General features: G+C 46.3%; 1 protein-coding gene across 1 annotated transcript in view; it reads right to left on the reverse strand.

Annotated features, from left to right (window-relative positions):
- The window catches only part of c16h12orf56 (chromosome 16 C12orf56 homolog), a 93678-nt gene that overhangs the window by 54071 nt on the left and 18524 nt on the right, over positions 1–21083 (reverse strand). The window contains exons 2-3 of the mRNA XM_086009437.1: positions 19284–19461; positions 10001–10091 (exon numbers count right to left, since the gene is read on the reverse strand). Of these exons, the coding sequence (XP_085865563.1) occupies positions 10001–10091; positions 19284–19461 (269 nt within the window). The remainder of the gene's footprint in view (positions 1–10000; positions 10092–19283; positions 19462–21083) is intronic.

The following is a 21083-nucleotide window of genomic DNA, read 5'->3' on the forward strand; positions in this document are numbered from 1 at the left end:
GTCATTTCTCGTCTCCCTTTCAATGGCAGAATTTGTTACTGGTAGACATTCCACTATGGTAGAGTGGAACATCTCTACTGGGTCTACTATAGGTGCCTCTTCTACCGTTGGCAACGGTAGGCGCGATAAACCGTCAGCATTCCCATGCTGTTTTGATCCTTTGTATTCTATGTTGTATTGGTGTGCCCCTAGAAAAAGGGACCACCTCTGTAGCCTTTGTGCTGTCATAATGGGAACACCTTTTTTAGGGTTGAATATGGAGATGAGGGGTTGATGGTCAGTCAACAAGGTAAATTTTTGCCGTGTAGGTAATGGTTGAATTTCTTCACTCCCCATACCAGGCTGAGTGCTTCCCTGTCGATTTGGGCATAGTTACGCTCAGCTGAGTTTAATGAGCGTGACGCAAAAGCTATCGGCCGTTCTGAGCCATCAGGGAACTTATGGGATAATACTGCTCCTATGCCGTAAGGGGATGCATCGCACGCCAGTCTGATTGGCAGTGATGGGTTGTAATGAGCCAAAACTTCTTCGGATGTGATTAAGTCTTTGCATTTATGGAAGGCACGTTTACAGTCTTCGTTCCATTTCCAAATTACTCCTGTTTGTAGCAGTTCATTAAGAGGGTGTAGAAGAGTTGATAAGTTCGGTAAAAATTTATGATAGTAATTTATTAATCCCAGGAACGACCTTAATTGTGAAACATTTTCAGGTGCTGGGGCTTTTATGACCGCTTCAATTTTTTCAGGTGACTTATGCAACCCTTCATTATTAATTATGTGGCCACAATATGATATCTGATTTTGGAAAAATTCGCACTTGTGGCGATTCGCTCGTAGGCCCCGTTCTTTCAGCCTAGTGAGCACCTGCTCCAAATTGGCAAGGTGCTCGTTGTCGTTTTCTCCTGTTACAAGGATGTCGTCTAGGTAGCATTGAGTCCCCGGAATCCCTTGCAGGACTTGCTCCATAGCTCTTTGCCAGATAGCTGGAGCTGATGCTACTCCAAAAACCAGTCGATTGTACTGGTACAGGCCTTTGTGTGTGTTTATCGTGAGATACTTTTTAAGAGGCCTCCTCAACCTCCATCTGTAGATATGCCTGTGCCAAGTCAATTTTGGTGAAACGTTTCCCTCCGGATAGTGAGGCGAAAATATCTTCTATCCTCGGAAGAGGATACTGTAGTGTGAAGGACCGGGTTTACAGTCACCTTGAAGTCTCCACAGATGCGAATTTTTCTCGGTTCTTCAGATTTATCTTTATTCAATGCTTTTTTCATGACTGGAACGATGGGTGTTGCCCACTCGCTCCAATCTATTTTGGATAATACGCCTGCTTTTTCCAAATTCTCCAGCTCTGCCTCGACTGCTGGACGTATTGCGTATGGCACCGGTCTTGCCTTAAAAAATTTGGGAATTGCTGCATCTTCCACTTTTATTGAGGCGGTGATGCCTTTCAAGGTTCCTAGTTTCTCTTGAAACACTTCTTTGGCGTTGGCCAAGATGTCTTTTAATCGTTCAGGTATGGTGTCATCATTGTTTTTTTTCTTACTGGTCACCGTCAGTGCCTGAATGGAGTGCCAGTCTAAACGTATCTTTCTGATCCATTCACGTCCCAACAACGGTGGACCACCATCTTGTAGAATGTATAAATACAACTTTTGTATTTCTTTGCCGTTGTATACAACAGACACCCTTATTTTTCCTTTGGGGTATACTTTCTGCCCTGTATATGTTTTTAAGATAATGGATGTGTCTTTTAGAGGTATATGCGAAAATAGCCTCTCGTAATCCCGTTGATTTATTACGGTTAGAGCCGATCCTGTATCTAGCTCCATTTTAATTGGGGACCCTGCTATCGTGAGGGTAACCCAAATGGTTTGGTAATCATCTTTGGCAAGTACATTATATAATTTGAGACAGCTTAATCTCTTGTTTTCGAAGTCGTTATCGCTCTTCTGGTCTTCGGAGCTACTGTCCGTCATCATTTGTACCTTCCTGTACTTTTCTTTATTGATTTTTTTTTTTTCCCTGTCTGTGGATTTATTTTGTCCAGATCGGCATACCCGTGCAATGTGTCCAATCTTTCCGCATTGCCTGCATGCTTTGTCCTTGAACCAGCAGTCCCTCTGGTTATGGGTGGATCTGCCGCAGCGATAACATCTTTCGAAACCCTGTGTCATTTCATGGGTGCCGAAGTCCTGTGTCTTTTGTTGTATCTCTGCAGCTCCTCTTGCTGCTGCTTTGTATGATACAGCCATACTGAAAGCTTTGTCCAATGTTAAATCTTTTTCAGAAAGCAGCCTTTTTTGTGTTCCTTTACTTAAGAGACCGCAAACGAATTTGTCTCGAAGATAATCTGATAGTCCTGCCCCGAATTGGCAGTACTTTGATAGCTTTCTTAATTCGGTTAGGTAATCAGCGTTACTTTCATTCTTGTGTTGATTTCTCGAAGAACTTGAATCGTTCCGCTATCAGCAGCGGTGTTGGGTTTAAGTGCTCCTGCAGGGTATCAACAATTTCTTTAAAATTCTTGTCCTTTGGTTTGGCTGGAGTGATTAAATTTCGTAACAGCCCATATGCCTTTGCGCCCATTAAGTTCAGAAATACTGAAGCTTTTTTTTCATCTTCTATTCCATTTGCAGTGCAATATACCTCTACTCTTTCCACGTATGTGGTCCAATCCTCTATTTCGCTATCAAAAGCATCAATATTGCCAGACTTAGGCATTTCAGAAAAGATATGGCGCTTCCCGTGCTTTTTTTTTTCTGCAGCAAAGATATGGCACTTCCCGCGCTTTCCCGCCGCTGCTGCCGATGACAACGCTGTTTACTGCGGTCTCCGCTCTTTTTCTTTCATTTACTGTCGGAGACTCGTTTCCGCCGGAGTTTCTCTCCAGGTCTGAACGCTGACCCGCTTGCCGCGCCGGCCGTCTCCCGAGTGCTCCCTCCCAGTCCGTTATTGCTTGCCTCCGATTTCGCTGCCTGTCTCAGCTGTCGAGCCAGCCGCTGGAGCCCCAGCCGGATGCCCAGGAAGGATTAGCGCAGTACCTGCCACCAGTTTGGCCAGCTGGTGAAACCACAGCTTCTCTCACTTCCTTGAGTCTTCTGGACGCCCGAGGAATCGATGTCCTTGAGGTGCTGCCGAATTGCAGGCAAGTCCGTTTCCACTTCATCGCCACTGTAGTGTCCGTGTGTTGATAAAGACACTGAAGACAGGAGTTGGTTCATAGGTATTTACTAAGCAAAGTCGGGGGGGGGGGGGTTCTAACGGATATACACAATATACAGGCTTATATAGCCCGAGTGGCAATTACCGGCATTACAGCACACCTGGGGCTCTTAAAGGCACATACACTACACATGGCACAGACTGCAGCAGTACAAGAAGGTGGCTCACCACCACCTTCTCGAGGGCAACTAGGGATGGGCAAGAAATGCTGGCCTTGCCAGCGACGCCCAAGACTGATGATCACTCTGGGTATCATTCAAGGGGTTGGCAAGACTGAGACTTCAATCAACCAAGTATAAACTGGCAAAACCCAAATGGTTGAGAGTCAGTGTGGGCAAATGTATTGCATGACTGCTTCATGAACCAATGCGTCAAAGAAATCATGAGAGGCAGCGCTCATCCTGCCGTGGTATTTGTAAATGACCCAGACACTGTACAGGAAAGGGAGGACGTAACATCCCTGGAGGATTGCACCACAGAATGATCAAATTCAACATGATCTGGGAATCAGATATTCCAAAGACCAGGAATATGTCTAACTTCCAAAGGGCTAAATACGAAGAAATTATGAAACAACTAAAGCAAATGAATTGGGGTTGGTTGCTCAACGGTACTTCAGTAGAAGAGAACTAGAACACCTTTAAAGGTATAAACTAGAACACCTTTAAAGGTATAAACTAGAACACCTTTAAAGGTATAAACTAGAACACCTTTAAAGGTATAATGCCAAGCACACAAGATAAATATACTCCTAAAACCAACAAGCCCAGACTGCAGAAACATCACCTTAAATGGTTTAACAAACAAATAAAGAGGCAAATTACTTCTGTAAATCCTGTTGGAAGGGGATGGGGTTAAGTGGAATGAAGAAATACACTAAAAGGGTGATCAGAGGCGTAAAGGAAAGGTATCTCAGTAGTGGCTAAGCACAAACTATAAAATCCTTTCAGTACTACGACAGTAAGAGGGCAGTCAGAGAAGATGTGAAAACTCGGAAAGATGCAAGAGGGCCTGAAACAGAAGGTGATCAGAAAATAAAAAACATTCTGAATGATTACTTCCTCCCCTTCATTCACAAGGGGGACATGAGCAACGTGGTCTCCCAGACAAAGGAACTAGCCGAAGTAAAACCAATGACTTTGATGTATATGAGATGGCAGTCTTAGAGACTAAGAGGGAATCAAAACAAATAAGTCCCCAGAAATAGATGGCATTTATCCCAGAGTACTGAGCGAGTAAGGGGAAAAAGAAAGACACGCATTTTTACAGCCCCTTTCACGATGTCCCAAAGTTATTTACAGCCAATGAAGTACTTTTGAAGTGTAGTCACGGTTGTAATGTAGGAAACGCGGCAGCCAATTTGCGCACAGCAAGCACCCACAAACAGCAATGTGATAATGACCAGATAATCTGTTTTTGTTATGTTGGTTTAGGGATAAATACTGCCCTGCTCTTCTTCGAATTAGTGCCATGGGATCTTTTACGTTCACCTGAGAGAGCCGACGGGGCCTCGGTTTAACATCTCATCCGAAAGACGGCACCTCTGACAGTGCAGCACTCCCTCAGCACTGCACTGAAGGTATCAGTATAGGTTACGTGCTCGAGTATCTGAGGTGGGACTTGGACCCACAACCTTCTGACTTAAGAAGCGAGAGTGCTACCCACCGAGCCACGGCTGACACCTAAATCTGTATATTCTTCCTGCAATCGTCGGGCTCTTAAAACTCAAGCTGGGGGCGGGGGGGGGAGGGGAATGGGACAGTCATGCTATAATCATTGATTGACAGAATCATAGAAGAATCATCATAGAAGTTTACGGCTCAGAGGGAGGCCATTCGGCCCATCGTGTCCGTGCCGGCCAAAAAAGTGCTATCCAGCCAAGCCGACCCGCTGGAGCACATCGGCCGGCAGCTCCTCGGCAGGAAGGAATTCCGACTGGGAGGAGGGGAGCCGAGCATGGCGGCCAGAGGCCGACCCGTGAAGAGAGAGAAGTAGGCCCCGGGCCGTGGAGCGTGGAGCCGGCGACGGTGAAGAGGAGCCCGCATTGGAGCATTCACATCCCGACGATGTGTTTGGTGAGTCGGGCAGAGGAGCGCAGCGCAACGAGCAGCAGCAGCAGACTCACGACAAGCTGCAGCACGTCGGCCGGCAGCTCCATTTCGGGTAACTCGCAGTCCGGATGGGAGGAGGGGAGCCGGGCATGGTGGCCAGAGCGGGAGAAGCAGGCCACCACACGTGGAGCCGGCAACAGTGAGGAGGAGGCCGCGGTGAAGAGGAGGACGGAGCGGCTGAGGGACATCGTGCTCCCACTGCCACGGGAAGCCATTGTATTGACTCTGAACGCGGCGCTGTATGTATAGCTGACGCGTCCCTACGGGGAACAAGCATTCCATTGTACTTGTTACATATGGCAAATAAATCTAATCTGAATCTGAATCTGAATCTGAACCGTAGCCCTGTAGGTTACGGCACTTCAAGTGCCTATCCAAGTGCTTTTTAAATGTGATGAACATTTCTGCCTCCTGTTGTCTTATTCTATTTAATTTTGGTGGCATCCTTACACTCGTCTCTGTGGGGATGCATGGGAAGAAAGGAAGGCAGATAAGAATACCTGGCCCTAATTTGCCATCTTCCCATAGGAACATGGGTAATCCTGAACATCTTGCTTTGATGAGGATGAGGAGAGATTTCTTCACTCAGAGGGTGGTGAACCTTTGGAATTCTCTATCCCAGAGAGAGGGCTGTGGGTGCTCAGTCGTTGAGTATATTCAAGGCTGAGATCGATAGATTTTTGGGCACTAAGGGAATCAAGGGATATGGGGATCGGGCGGGAAAGTGGAGTTGAGGTCGAAGATCAGCCATGATCTTATTGAATGGCGGAGCAGGCTCGAGGGGCCGAATGGCCTACTCCTGCTCCGAATTCTTATGACTTGTGTCATGCAACACCTGGCTTAAGGAATGTTTGATGCTGGGTGCTACAACCAGGAAGAATGCTTTCTTCCGCAGCGATGGCAGTCTGTCCTGGTTGACCCCCCAAAAATCCTCAACTGAACTCGTAAAATTATATTAAAGATATTAACCAGCCAAATGCAATTCCAAATGCCAAGAAATCTGAAACAATAATAGAAAACGGTGGAAATAGACAGCCGGTCAGTCAGCAGCTATACCAAGAAAAGACGGGTCAATGCTTTGGGTCTATCCCTCCATCAGAACGGAAAACTGAAAGAGAAGCATTTTAGTAGGGTGAGAAATATCAGATATGCAAATCCAAAGAGGGAATGCTAGATAAGCACATGAGGGAGAAAGGAATAGAAGGATATGTTGATGGGGTGAGATGAAGAGGGGTGGGAGGAGGCTCGTGTGGAGCATAAACACTGGCACGGGCCAGTTGGGCCGAATAGCCTGTTTCTGTGCTGTAAATACTATTTAATGAGCTTGAATGTCCTGCAAACTGATTAATAGAAAAGCAGGGAACTTAGGATGATAATACAGTACAGATGCAATGCAGAGTTTTAAAAGAACAAGCAAATAGCCAAAAAACACAACTTGTATTTATATAGTGCCTTTAACGTAGCAAAACATCCCAAGGCGCTTCACAGGGGCGATTATCAAACAAAATTCGACACTGAGCCACATAAGGAGATATTAGGACAGGTGTCAAAGAGGTTGGTTCTAAGGAGCATATTAAAGGAGGTGAGAGAGAGAGAGAGAGAGAGAGAGAGAGACAGGAGGCTTAGGGAGGGAATTCCAGAGCTTAGGGCCCAGGCAGCTGAAGGCACGGCCGCCAATGGTGGAGCGATGGAAATCGGGGATGCGCGAGAGGCCAGAATTGGAGAAGCGCAGAGATCTCGGAGGGTTGTAGGGCTGGAGGGGGTTACAGTGATAGGGAGGGGTGAGGCCATGGGACAACAAGGGTGAAAATTTTTAAATCGAGATGTTTGTGAACCGGGAGCCAATGTAGATCAGCGAGCACAGGGGGTGATGGGTGAACTGGTCTTGGTGCGAGTTAGGACATGGGCAGCCGAGTTTTGGATGATCTCAAGTTTACGGGGGGGGGGGGGGGGGGGGGGGGGGGGGGGGGGGGGGGGGGGTGCAAGGTGGGAGGCCAGGAGAGCATTGGAATAGTCGAGTGTGGAGATAACAAAGGCACGGGTGGGGGTTAACACGGTGAAAAAGGGACAGGCAGGGCAGGTCCACACACAGAACAAGACAAGAAAACAGAGGAAGAATAAAAAACTAAGATTCATGAAGTAAAATAATTTCTATTTCAGATCTCCTGCACCTCTTTTTCCCCTCCCCGCCCCCACTTCTTGCCTTGTTCCCCCCCCCGTGTGGGCCCCTCCTCTGCCTTGTGAAAGTAAAGAATAGGTAGTGTTCAGAGGAAAGGCCCATGAACCAAGTTCAAGCTCACAGAAGCACTGAGCCAGCTGTGCCCTTTTATGGGCGTGTAGATCCTGATTATTAAATGACTTCTGCACAAAGAGCCTCGCTTGGAAATATCTTCCACTATCACTTCATAGAATCATAGAAATTTACGGCACAGAAGGAGGCCATTCGGCCCATCGTGTCTGTGCCGGCCGAGAAAGAGCAATCCAGCCTAATCCCACTTTCCAGTTCTTGCAGGTTACAGCACTTCAAGTGCACATCCCAGTACCTTTTAAATGCGATGAGGGTTTCTGCCTCGACCACCCTTTCAGGCAGCGAGTTCCAGACCCCCACCACCCTCTGGGTGAAAGAATTTCTCCTCAACTCCTCTCTAATCCTTCTGCCAATTACTTTAAATCTATGCCCCCTGGTTATTGACCTTTCTGCTAAGGGAAATAGGTCCTTCCTGTCCACTCTATCCAGGCCCCTCATAATTTTACACACCTCAATTAAATCTCCCCTCAGCCTCCTCTGTTCCAAAGAAAACAACCTCAGCCTATCCAATCTTTCCTCATAGCTAAAATGTGCTTACATAGACTTTTAGCAATACACTTTGTCCCATGGCAGCCCCTGTTACATTGCACACACAATATTATAAATATTAAATGAAAAACATTTGAAGTACTATCTATCAAGTTTTTTAAAATTAATAACACGAAATGAAAAGGCCGCTCTAGGATTTTGAATTTTATACTGCGCACTGCATGGCAAACATAAGCTGCTGCTACAAAGCGACGGCTTCATCCGCCACGGACATTTAGAGCTCGCAATCATTTGTGCGTAATGAAAGAGCTGTGTGCGTTATCACATTAAGGAGTCTTTTTCTTTTAAGATCAATGGGGCTTCCCGAGGGGAATAGCCTGGTACCGCGGACAACAGTTTCCATAGCAATGGAGAGAAAGAACAACACTGCCTTGGCATGTGCAGACCGACACTGCTGGTCGCGAGCTGCGCACAGATGTAATTCATGGGTCTCAAGGCAGCAAGTGCTAAAAAGGGTAAGTGCCATGATGTCCCTGCTATTGTAACAGTTGTCGTCAGACGGTGCTGCCCATTAGAGATAAGAGTTTCCACCACAATATCGTCATAGGATCACCAGCAAAAAAGGTAGAAACTTATTCAGTGACGAGTCTCATCTTGAACTGAAATTTAAACTTCCATTACGTTAGTAATCGGCATTTATTTAAAATTGGCTTAAAATGCAAAACAAAGATGCTTGAAGATAAACCCCTTTTGTCATTTAATCTCTCCTGCCTTCCATCCTATCACAGACCGTCCCTTTTGTTTATTCCTCCCCGCCCCCCTTTCCCTGCCCCTGCACTTGCTTAAAAACCTGTTACATCTCTAACTTTTTCCGGTTCTGACGAAAGGGCATCGACCTGAAACGAGGGGCTGGATTTTGATACCGGAGGCGTGACTACAACTTTTGGGGTTGTAGTCCCGCCTCCATCAAGTTGTGGCCAACCCACTCGATTTTCACTTGATTGACCTTGTTAAGTGCGCCCAGTGGGCTCAGCAGGCCAATTAAGGGCCACCCGGCAACAGGTGACGTCACAGATTGACATTTCATCTGTCAAGAGCTTTTGACAGATGAAATATCAGCGTTTGACAGCTCTTTGAAGCGGTCAAACACTGACAATCTGTACTTCAAGTTAATTCCTTCCTCTCAGGCTGATTTAGAGATCTCTCCAGAACAGAAAGTTGAATGCTGCAACTTTTGACAGCTCGCGGCCATTCTGCTTTCTGTGCCGGTGAGATGAGGGACTCCCGAGACTTGAAGGAAGGAAGGCTGTAAAGGTAAGTAAAGGTTAGTAAAACTTCTTTAAACACTTTACACACACCAAACACACTTACCGCTGCACTCATGCACCCATCACTCACCTGAACACCGACATCTTGAACCCTCCAAGCACTTCAGCCCGACGGTCCGCCTCGCTAACTTGCCGTGGTTTGGAGCCATCTGGAATCCCACACTTCAGGAATAAAAATAGGGATTAGGCTAAAAACTGCCCGTTAACTACCTGTTAACAGGCAGTTAATTGGCACTAATCCCCTTCCCGCCTCGGGGAGGCGGCTCCCAGCACAGGTCGTGTATCCGCCTCCTTTGAAACTGGCATGGAGGCGGGTTGGGTTCGCGCCCCCTGATTTCGCAAATTTAAACCCCCCACACGCCTCCAATCCCGCCTCCACGGCCCAATGAAAATCCTGCACGTTAACTCTGTTTCTCTCGCCGCAGACACTGCCTGACCTGCTGAGTGTCTCCAGCGTTTTCTGTTTTTATTATACATTTGATTCGTTTTTTTTTTTTTAAAACTACATTATAAATGATTCGGTCATGTAATATTTCCTACCTGAGAGAGAGTTCATTCAGAGGTCTGTTCTGCTTGGTGTTCGGTGTCGCTGGCGTGTTGATGGCCTCCTGGTTGTCACTACCAACCATAGCTAAAAATAAAAAAATATATTTTTGATTCTTAGAAAAAGCAGCATTCATAAAAATATTTACTAATTGCATCAACAACAACTTGCATTTAAATAGCGCTTTCAACGTAGTACAACGTCCCAAGGTGCTTCACAGGAGCGTTATCAGACAAAATTTGACACCGAGCCACAAAAAGAGATGCTGGGTCAAAGAGGGAGGTTTTAAGGAGGAGAGAGAGGCAGAGAGGGGTTTAGGGTTGGAATTCCAGAGCTTAGGGCCGAGGCAGCTGAAAGGCACAACGGTCGAGCGATTAAAATAGTGGATGCGCAAGAGGCCAGAATTGGAGGACCGCAGAGATCTGGGAGGGTCGTAGGGCTGGAGGAGGTTAGAGAGACAGAATTCCAACAAAGGTCTATTGGAAGATAGCAACAGAAAATGCTGGAAAACTCAGCAGGCCAGGCAACATCCATGGAGAGAGAAATAGAGTCAACGTTTCGGGTCGAAACCCTTCAGGTAGTCACCAGTCCTGACGAAGGGTTTCGACCTGAAACGTTAACTGTGTTTCTCTCTCCACGGATGTTGCCTGGCCTGCTGAGTTTTTCCAGCATTTTCTGTTGTTATTTCGGATGTCAAGCATCCGCAGTATTTTGCTATCTACAGGAAGATAGTGGGCAAGTTCAGATGGCACCAGCAGCATGCAACTCCAGTGTGCCCCATACAAATTGCTCCCCCCCCCGCCGCCCCGAACAGTGCACGTTTAGGAAAACCTGCCCTATCAACCATCAGAATTGACTATTGTTCAATGTGTTTCGACAGTGATGAATGGTATTTTTACTGTGGGTGCCCTTGATATACTGGGCATTTTTATCTGAAGCAGTCAGTGAAGAGAATGTGGAACGTTGCCTTCCATTTTGCAGGGTCTAGTTTTTAAAGCATTCTTGCTCTCCTATCTACTCTTGTGCAGGGCTGTTGAAAATCCCTTGCAATAAACCACCTTCTTTAGAAAGCGCTGACAAACAGAAAATAGGTAATAAAATGTGACGTTTTATTGGTTTAATGGTGGCAAGAGACGACTAAAGTCAGACACGTCCTTTATTATGCTTTCACCTTTTATTTTGCTGTTGTTAGCAGTAAATATACGAAGCCACAATTTGCTTATTAGAAGTACGTAGGTGATCCAACGCAAGAATTATAATTGTGCAAAAACTGTGTTTTATTCATAAGCGCAGAATTGAGAAGTTACAAAAATGTTACTGGAATTCAAATAGGTAACCGTTATCAAATCCCAGCCTTTAGCTTTGTACCAGGGCTAGGGGGGGAAAGGGCTAGGGGGGAGTGGGACTAATTGGAGAGCTCTTTCAAAGAGCCGACACAGGCACGGTGGGTCGAACGGCCTCCTTCTGTGCTGTATGATTCCAATTATAATCATCTGGCACTCATAAAATCCAGCTCGGGGACTCATTAAGCACAAACAGGATACGGCGGGAAACTTGCCTTTTCACTGCTTTTCATCATAACCAAAGAACGGCTATAATGCAGTTCCCTGGGGTGGGGAGTGCCTTTGGGTTCAAAGTTCATACAGAAAACAGGGAATCTACAGAGACAGAACAATGTCCCTATATAATGGTATGGTCGAGCTTACAACAAGAGTATTCACGATGATGCTGGTGGTGTACAGGGGGTTGAGCATGTGCTATACGTTACAAAGAATGCGCAGCACAGAAACAGGCCATTCGGCCCAACTGGTCCGTGCCGGTGTTTATGCTCCACACGAGCCTCCTCCCACCCTATTTCATCTCACCCTGTCAACATATCCTTCTATTCCTTTCTCCCCCATGTGTTTATCTAGCCTCCCCTTAAATGCATCTATACTATTCACCTCAACCACTCCCTGTGGTAGCGAGTTCCACATTCTCACCGCTCTCTGGGTAAAGAAGTTTCTCCTGAATTCCCCATTATATTTATTGTTGACTAATTTATATTTATGGTCCTTAGTTTTGGACTCCCCCCCCCCCCATGTCTACCCGATCAAACCCCTTCATAATTTTAAAGGCCTCTATCAGGTCACCCCTCAGCCTTCTCTTTTCTAGAGAAAAGAGCCCCCGCCTGTTCAGTCTTTCCCGATGGGTATAATCGCTCAGTTCTGGCATCATTTTGTAAATCAATTTTGCCCCATTACATTAGTACAGGTGAAGACCCTGCGATCTGTGCAGCATTTAAAAAATTAAATTGAAGATGGATTCAGGAGTAAGAAAGCAAGCGAGAGAGAAAGGGGACGAGAGCGCGTGAGTGACCGAGAGTGAGCGAGAAGAGGAGCCAGGTTGCAGGAAAGAACATGAGCGAGGGCACAGCAGAAAAAGAGTGCAAGCATGCGAGAGAAAGTGCAAGTGTGCACCGAGAGAGAAAATGAGCATGCATGCAAGAGAGAGCAACAAACAAGCAAGCAAGAGATAGCCGGCACGAGAAAGTGAGCAATTGAGAGAGAACGCGCACACAAGACAGAGCAAGAAAGAGAAAAGAGAGCGAGCACACGGATGAGCGAGTAAGAAATCAAAAGCCCGAAAGGGAAAGCAGGAGAGAGGCAGCGCACGCAAGAGCAAGCGGGCACTAGGGCGCGTGCACGAGACAGAATGCATGGGGGAGGGGGAGGGGGGGGAGAGAGAGACAGAGGGAGAGAGGGGCAAGCGGGCACAAGACAGAATGCATGGGGGAGGGGGGGGGGGAGGGAGAGAGAGAGAGAGAGAGAGAGAGATCACACACACATGTAAGAGAGCATGAATGCAAGAAAGAGAGCACACGTGAATGAAAAAGGGAGCCTGTGAGAGTTTGCGAGCGAGCGAGAAAAAATATCGTGAAAGAGAGCGCGGGAGAGTGAACACGAGAATGAGCAGGACTGACAAAGTGATAGAGCATGCGTGTGCGTACACAGGAGATAACACGAGCCTGGGGTGGGGGTGCGGTGGGAAAGATTGCGGGTGGGAGAGTAAGCGGGGAGCGAAAGAGCAAGTAAGAGAGAGCGCGAGTGCACACAAAACAGAATGCAAGAGAGAGAGAGAGAGAGAGAGAGAGAGTGCGAGACAGAGAAAAAGAAAGAAAAAAAGAGAAAAAGAAAATGAGGGTCAGTCCTTTGCTCTTGGTGCAGATGGATGACTTTGACTTGGGTAAAGGAAGACAATTTCAAAGTTTGCTGATGACACAAAAATGTTGGCAAACAGTGAGGAGTGTAACAGATTTCAGGAAGACAGGTGGAAGATGTGATTTAATGGGGAAATGCAAGGAATGGGAATATAGAGAGAAAGATACTGAAGAGAGTGTGGATGAACAGAGACCCAGGGATTCAATACATCATTCCCCGACAGTGCGAGGGAAGACTGATAAAGCCATAAAAAAAAGGCCAAGAGCATCTTGAGATTTATAAACAGAAGCAGAGTACAAGAGTAAAGAAATTAATTTTGTACAAAATATGTTAGAACAGTTACATTACGGTATGCAGTTATGGGTACCACATTATACGATGAACGTTAAGGCCATAGAGAGCGTACAGCGTAGATTCACCAGGACGGCGCCAGGAATGGCAAACTATAGTTATGAGGAGATTTTTAATTTTTGTTTTCATAGAATAGTACAGCACAGAAGGAGGCCATTCAGCCCATTTAGACACTGTTGGTATCACATTCAGTTCTACTAGCACTATACAGGAAACTTTCGTTTAACCGGAGGTTAAATGTCCGGAAAGCTCTATCTACCGGCAAAATTCAGGAGCCGTTTCCTATAAGTTTTTTTACTTCTCGTTGCTTTTTTTTTTCCCCCCCAGTCAGGCTCTGCAAGGTCTAGCTGAAGCTGTTGCTTAGCTGCAGAGACGCTTTTAAGCTGCGGCCGACTGTTTTGAAGCTGTTGCTAAGCAACAGGGTTTGTTGATTCACACGGAGCTCAAAAGCTCCGTCTGTTTTAACATTAGCGCTGGTTTCTACGGCAGTTTTGGTGGTACGGCGCCAGCTCGGTCCCGTCAGTGCCGGATACCAGAAAGTTTCCTGTACATGGCAGAGTATAGGGTCGCCTCTGGAGTCAGAAGGTTGTGGATTCAAGTCCCACTCCAGAGACTTGAGCACATAAATCTAGGCCGACACTCCAGTGCAGTGCTGAGGGAGTGCGGCACGGTCAGAGGTGCCGTCTTTCAGATGAGACATTAAACCGAGGCCCCGTCTGCTCTCTCAGGTGGACGTAAAAAATCCCACAGCACTATTTCAAAGAAGAGCAGGGGGGTTATCCCTGGTGTCCCGGCCAATATCTATTTTTCAACCAACATCGCTAAAGCGGATGACCTGGTCATGAGCACATTGTTCTTTGTGGGAGCTTGCTGTGTGCAAATTGACTGCTGCATTTCCCTACATTACAACAGTGACCACACTTTGAAAAGCTCATTCATGTAAATCCTATTTTCCAATTTCTTACATTTCTGTTCTTGTTTCAGATCTCTGGCATCTGAAATTTCTACTTTTTTGTTCCGTGCTGACATTGGTTACACAGGATTACACGGGATATACAGCACAGAAACAGGCCATTCGGCCCAACTAGTCCATGCCGGCGTTTATGCCCTACTCGAGCCTCCTCCCACCCTTCCTCATCTAACTATCAACATAACCCTCTATTCCCTTCGCCCTCATATGCTTATCTAGCCTCCCCTTAAATGCATCCATGCTATTTGCCTCAACTACTCCTTGTGGTAACGAGTTCCACATTCTCACCACTCTCTGGGTAAACTTTCTCCTGAATTCCCTACTTGGGGCATCCTGAGAAAGTGAGAAGACATTATATAAATGCACGATGAAAGACGTCAAGCACTCCAATGCCATCTAGTTCGCATTCTACCATCCTGGTAGTCGCCTGATACAACGATAATGAGTTGTTGACTAATTATAACAATCAATGTCTATCAATTAGTCTGCAACAGACCCAGACCTGACACACAACAGTTAAGACCACTATTATACTATGTGTGTATCATGATCCACATGGAAGTACCCTCAATCAACTCGAGCACTCCCACTGAAGCCAGATGAAGTGCCACGATGTCAGTGCAATGTGCGTGCAATCAGGTTTGTACCAAGACATAGACCGGGAACGGCAGCTTCCCGAGCCCTGGGGTATCCCTGCTCACTCACGAGCAAGTGGTACTCTCAGTGCTCATGTTTCGGGCGGAGTCTGTAGTGCACAATAGGGCAGAATAACCTGGCTGGTGCAACTGAGGACTTCAATGCATTTTATTAAAACTGTGAAGCAGAAATTTGCAGTTTGACATCAGCTATAATCACCCCAGCCCCTTCTCTTTCCTTTTGCTCTTTTGTAAATGGCACAAAGTGACTTCAATAAATATTTGTCATAATGACAACATGGCTATTTTCTGCTGACATTTCGGAGTTTTTGATGAGACGTCTGTAAGCCACGGATTGATTCCCTTGATGTGCGTACTTCTCCTCTGGCGCTTATGAAGATGAATGTCTTCCCGGGTGATCCAGGACCAAAAGGAAAGTAATACTGTGACACAGGACCGGAAGGTAAAGACTCCCAGAGAATAGAGGACCACTGGAACAGGCCGCCAGCTCGTGCGGTGGACAGCGATTCGCTGAACTCCTTCAAGCGAGAGCTGGACCTGTTGGAGATCACCTCTTACAAGAGGTAGATACTGCAGGGAATTATCGAGGCAAGAGTGATCTCCTGGACTAGTTTCGATTGCCATTGGGAGGGCTGGGGTCATCAGAGAGGCAGTGCCCACATTTTATTCCCCTCAAATTGGCCTGGGTTTTTAAATCTGGGTTATTTGCCTCTCCCAGGGGATCACAGTTCGAGGTGGGGGTGGGGAGCAATGTTCCCACTTAGCTGCACGGCCCCGCGCAGATCACTCACCGGCTTTTGCACTGCAGGTACCGTGCAGGCGCAAAAATTTGAACGGGCCGCGCACTGGGGGACGCAGGCGCGCAGGAGGCCGCGCGGCTTACGCGGGACGTTGGTGGGGAGTGTGTATATCGTGATACACAACAACAACTTGTATTTATACAGCGCCTTTAATGTAGTCAAACGTCCCAAGGCGCTGCACAGGAGTATTTTAAAGAAACAAATTTGACACCGAGCCACATAAGGAGAAATTAGGGCAGGTGACCAAAAGCTTGGTCAAAGAGGTAGGTTTTAAAGGAGCGTCTTAAAGGAGGAAAGAGAGGTAGAGAGGAATTCTGGGAATTCCAGAGCTTAGGGCCCAGACAATAGAAGGTACGGCCACCAAAGGTTGAGCGATTATAATCAGGGATGCTCAAGAGGGGGAATTAGAGGAGCCGCAGATATCTCGGGGGGGACTGGCTGGATGGACCAGAGGGTCTTTCCCTGTCTGTCATTGTTCGTATGTTCCTATCACACACCGTAGTTTTGTGACAGTACAAATATATTTTTGTAGGGGGCAGTATACTGAAGTGTACAGTACGTTCCATGCATTAGCACAGGGAGCTCCCAATCTAACTAATGCCAGCCAAAAAAACAAAGTACCCGATAAGCACGAGGGAGAAAGGAATTGCAAGATGTGCCGATGGGGTGAGATGAAGAGGGGTGGGAGGAGGCTCGTGTGGAGCATAAACACCGGCACGGACCAGTTGGGCCGAATGGCCTGTTTCTGTGCTGTACATTCTGTGTAATATGAAAAATATTTTGCATGCTCAAATATACACTCAAGTATGCATATACGCAAACACACTTTGCCCATATTCTCCTGTATTCTGCTACGCAAAAGTAGGTAAATTACAATTTCACGAGTCACATAACCACAGCCTACTAGCAGTTATGGTACTGGACTAGCAGCGCAGAGGCCGCGAGTTCATAATCCCACTGCTGTGTTCAATGAATCTAATAAACTGTGCGCTGGCACCCGAAAACATCCGTGAAAGCTGCTGCCTTGTAATTAAAAACCCATCTGGTTCACTAATATCCTTCAGGGCCTCCCTGTGGCTCCAATCCTAGAGTATGTGGTTGGCTCTTAATGCTATCACGGCAATGAGCGATGGGCAATAAAGAAAAGAAAGAACTTGGATTTATAGAGCGCCCCTCACGACGTCCCAAAGTGCTTTACAGCCAATGAAGTACTTCGGAAGTGTCGTTATTGTGGGAATAAATGCTGCCTAACCAGTGTCCCCGCATCCCAAGAGCAAATATAAAATAATATACACGGGTCTCCCGATCGGACAACTTATTCCTACCGTTATAACAGTAATTTTTGCATCCGTCACCACAGTGTGACAGACAAGTCTGTCCATTTGTCTCTTTCTTGTTGGTTTTAATCTACTTTCAGCATTCACCGACCACCCAAGATCGTTCACCTGCTTTCAGCTTCCCCCCCCCCCGCCAATCACATTCCAGCAAAAATGCAATAAACAGTGACGTAAGGAAACTACTAGGCACTTGGTCTGAGTGTTAAACAAGGCTTTAATCAACTGTTTTTCAACATGGAGATCTAGTTGTGTCCTTCACTAGTTCCTGTTAAAGAATGTCCTGAGCAAGCTGGGCCCATGCCCGAATATTTATACTTTCCTTGGACGGCGCCACCAGCTGGCCACCCAGTGCTATCTCATGAGTCATTTCTACATGAATGGTAAGATTCATGAAAAGCAGCACAGTCTCATCACACCAAAAGCATATTCTACCCAATCGCAATCCAGCAAAAAGACATCCTTGGAGATACACTGAACCAATACTCCATCATTTTCTCCTTTAACTGGCTGCGCGGCCCACTCCATTTTTCCGCGCAGGGGCGGTTATTTCTGTTGAAAAGCCAGCGGGCGGCCAGTGTGGGACCTCCAGACCGCCACGCAGCTTAACGGGCACATTGCACCCGACCCACTATACACATCCCTTAAAATCAAACTATCCGCACGACGAACACAAACACATCTATAAAAACAAAATCACAAAACAATCACACTGACCCATAACTTTGGCTCGAATTCCCACCCCCCCACCAACCCCCCTTCCTCCTCCACCTCCTCCCAAACACTGCAATGCCAGTACCCTGAACAGCCTGGACACTGGGTGTCTCCTCACATCTCATCCCACCCCAATACTTCACAATCCCCCGCCCAGTGAGTTGACTGTCTGTGTATGGAGGGCCGATGTAAGTAAATCAAGTAGTCACCCGTCTCTAAAGTAAAACAGTTCAATTCTCAGCAGCCATCATGGTTGTGCAGGCACAGCACAGCCCGAGCCACTCCACACCCTCTGAATTCCCCACATCACTAAAACAGGTTATCTGGTCATGATCACATTGCGGTTTGTGGGAGCTTGCTGTGCGCAAATTGGCTGCCGCGTTTACCACATTACAACAGTGACTCCACTTCAAATAGTACTTCATTGACTGTAAAGTGCTTTGAGACGTCCGGTGGTCGTGAAAGGTGCTATATAAATGCAAGTCTTTCTTTTTTAAACTGCAATTAAAGGGAGGGGTGGGAGGGGAGTGTTACTAGGACAAGAGAGAACGAGAGAGAAAGAAAAGGGAGGGGGGAAAAAAGTGAAATGTGTTACGTGTGAAAAGGAAAGAGAAGTGAAAGAGGGTAAATATAGAGAGATAGCGAGCGTGAAAAATTAAGATTAGTCCTGGGGGAAGGAGACAGACCATACCTTGGTGCCAAATATGTAACAACATGTCACAACCTGAGGACTGTTTAAAATTAATACTGAATGTACCCAATGATGTACAACAACTGTTTAAATTAATATTGTTTAAAGTAATATTGTATGTACCCAACGAAGGTCAAAATTGTTTGACACCTACAGAATGTTGGAAAACTGTACTTTTTGTTATGTAAGCTTTGGCAATATGGTTCCCTGTAAACTTTCATGCCAATAAAGCATTTGAATTGAATTGAATTGAATTGAGAGAGAGACAGAAAGAGACAGGGAGACGGGCACAGACACAGACGGGCACACGCAGGCAGAAAGAGAGAGAAAGAGGCAGACAGACAGAGACAGGCAGACAGAGGAAGTACAAAAATTAAAAGAACACTTAAAAAATGTATTTTTAACAACCAAATACTCCCTGCAGCAAACCCTGCGGGGTCCCGCTGGCCTCATTCTGTTGAATGTTAATGCCCAAGCTATTCCCACTGTAGCAGACCCATTAGGTTTAATTGCTCTCCAATCGGGGCAATTTCTATTTGTCTGCGGGCGACTACTGCACATACCTTCCTCTTGGTTAAGGGTAGCAAATTTCCTTCTGCCGCTGATGAGAGAAGGTAAATATTTATTGCCGCTGACTTGGATTTTGTGCGGCTTCTTCTCTGTCCGTGAAATATAAATGATCCGGACGTGTTGCGCAGACTCACGATCTTGGCCGCTCAGAAAATCAGGGTAATCATCCACCTGAAAGTACACAGAGGTGAGGCGAGTGAGGAAATCTTTCGCGCTTTGTTTGTACAGAACGTGGTAATGTTATTTTTCTTTCATAAAAACGATAATGCACAGTCACAATTAAAAACAAGAACTGGCCCGTCTCAGGCAGTTCCACTGCATATATTTTTTCAATCTTCATTCAGATGAAGATTGTCGGCAGTGGAAACCCAGCAATTTCCCCATTTCAGACAACCTCTTCACCCAGAGAGTGGTGAGAATGAAGAACTCGCTACCACAGGGAGTGGTTGAGGCGAATAGTATCGATGCATTTAAGGGGAGGGAGAAGGGGGAATAGAGGGTTATGCTGATAGATTTAGATGAGGAAAGAGGGGAGGAGGCTTGAGTGGAGCATAAATGCCGGCATGGACTGGTTGGGCCGAATGGCCTGTTTCTGTGCCGTATATCCCGTGTAATCCTGTGTAACCAATGTCAGCACTGAACAACTGAAAAGTAGAAACTTCAGATGCTGGAGATCTGAAACAAGAACAGAAATGTAAGAAATTGGAAAATAGGATTTACACGGGTGATACCAGAACCGAGAGGTTATAACTAGCAGGAAAGACTGAACAGGCTGGGGATCCTTTCTCTAGAACGGCTACCAAATGGAGGTCTTCAAAATGATGAAGGGGTTTGATAGGGTAGACGTAGAGAAGGTGTTTCCACTTGGGGAGTACAAAATTAGAGGCCATAAATATAAGATAGTCACTAATAAATCCAATAGGGAATTCAGGAGAAACTCCTTTACCCAGAGAGTGGTGGAAATGTGGAACTCGCTACCACAGGGAGTGGTTGAGGCGAATAGTATAGATGCATTTAAGGGGAAGCTAAATGCGTAAATGAGGGAGAAAGGAATAGAAGATATGAGCAGACAGATGAAGAGGGGTGGGAGGAGGCTTATGTGGAGCATAACTACCGGCATGGTCCAGTTGGGCCTGTTTCTGTGCTGTAAATTCTATGTAATATGTAAAATTCTGAAAACACTCAACATCGGTGGAGAAAACAGACAAGTTAACGTTTCAGATATATAGCCTGTTGTCATAATTGTTAAAAGACTTGCATTTATATAGCACCTTTCACGTCCCCAGAATGTCCCAAAACGCTTTACAGCCAATGAGGTACTTTTGAAGTGTTTGTAATGTGGGAAACGCGGCAGCCAATTTGTGCACAGCAAGCTCCCACAAACAGCAACGTGATAATGACCAGATAATCTGTTTTAGTGATGTTAGTTAAAGGGATAAATATTGGCCCAGGGCACCAGGGAGAACTGCCCTGGTCTTCCTCGAAATAGTGCCATGGGATCGTTTACATCCACCCGAGGGGGCAGACAGATCGTTTCAATTAGAAGTTTTTATTTCACCTTGGGTGAACGTCGCATCCGAAAGACGGCACCTCTGACAGTGCAGCACTCCCTCAGCACTGGAGTATCAGTCTAGATTTTGTGCTCAAGTCACTGTAGCGGGACTTGAACCCACAACCTTCTGACTTGCAATAGCCAATTGTTGTGGCTATATTCCCCTAAATTTGAGCTGTAGTGCTTTAACAGATGTAGTGTTGAGATTTTCTGGTTTACTCCCCTCACCCCTCATTCTATG

Source organism: Somniosus microcephalus, chromosome 16 (genome assembly GCF_052327205.1).
Source record: "Somniosus microcephalus isolate GS21.2 chromosome 16, FLI_Smic_1.0, whole genome shotgun sequence".
NCBI classification, from domain to species: domain Eukaryota; kingdom Metazoa; phylum Chordata; class Chondrichthyes; order Squaliformes; family Somniosidae; genus Somniosus; species Somniosus microcephalus.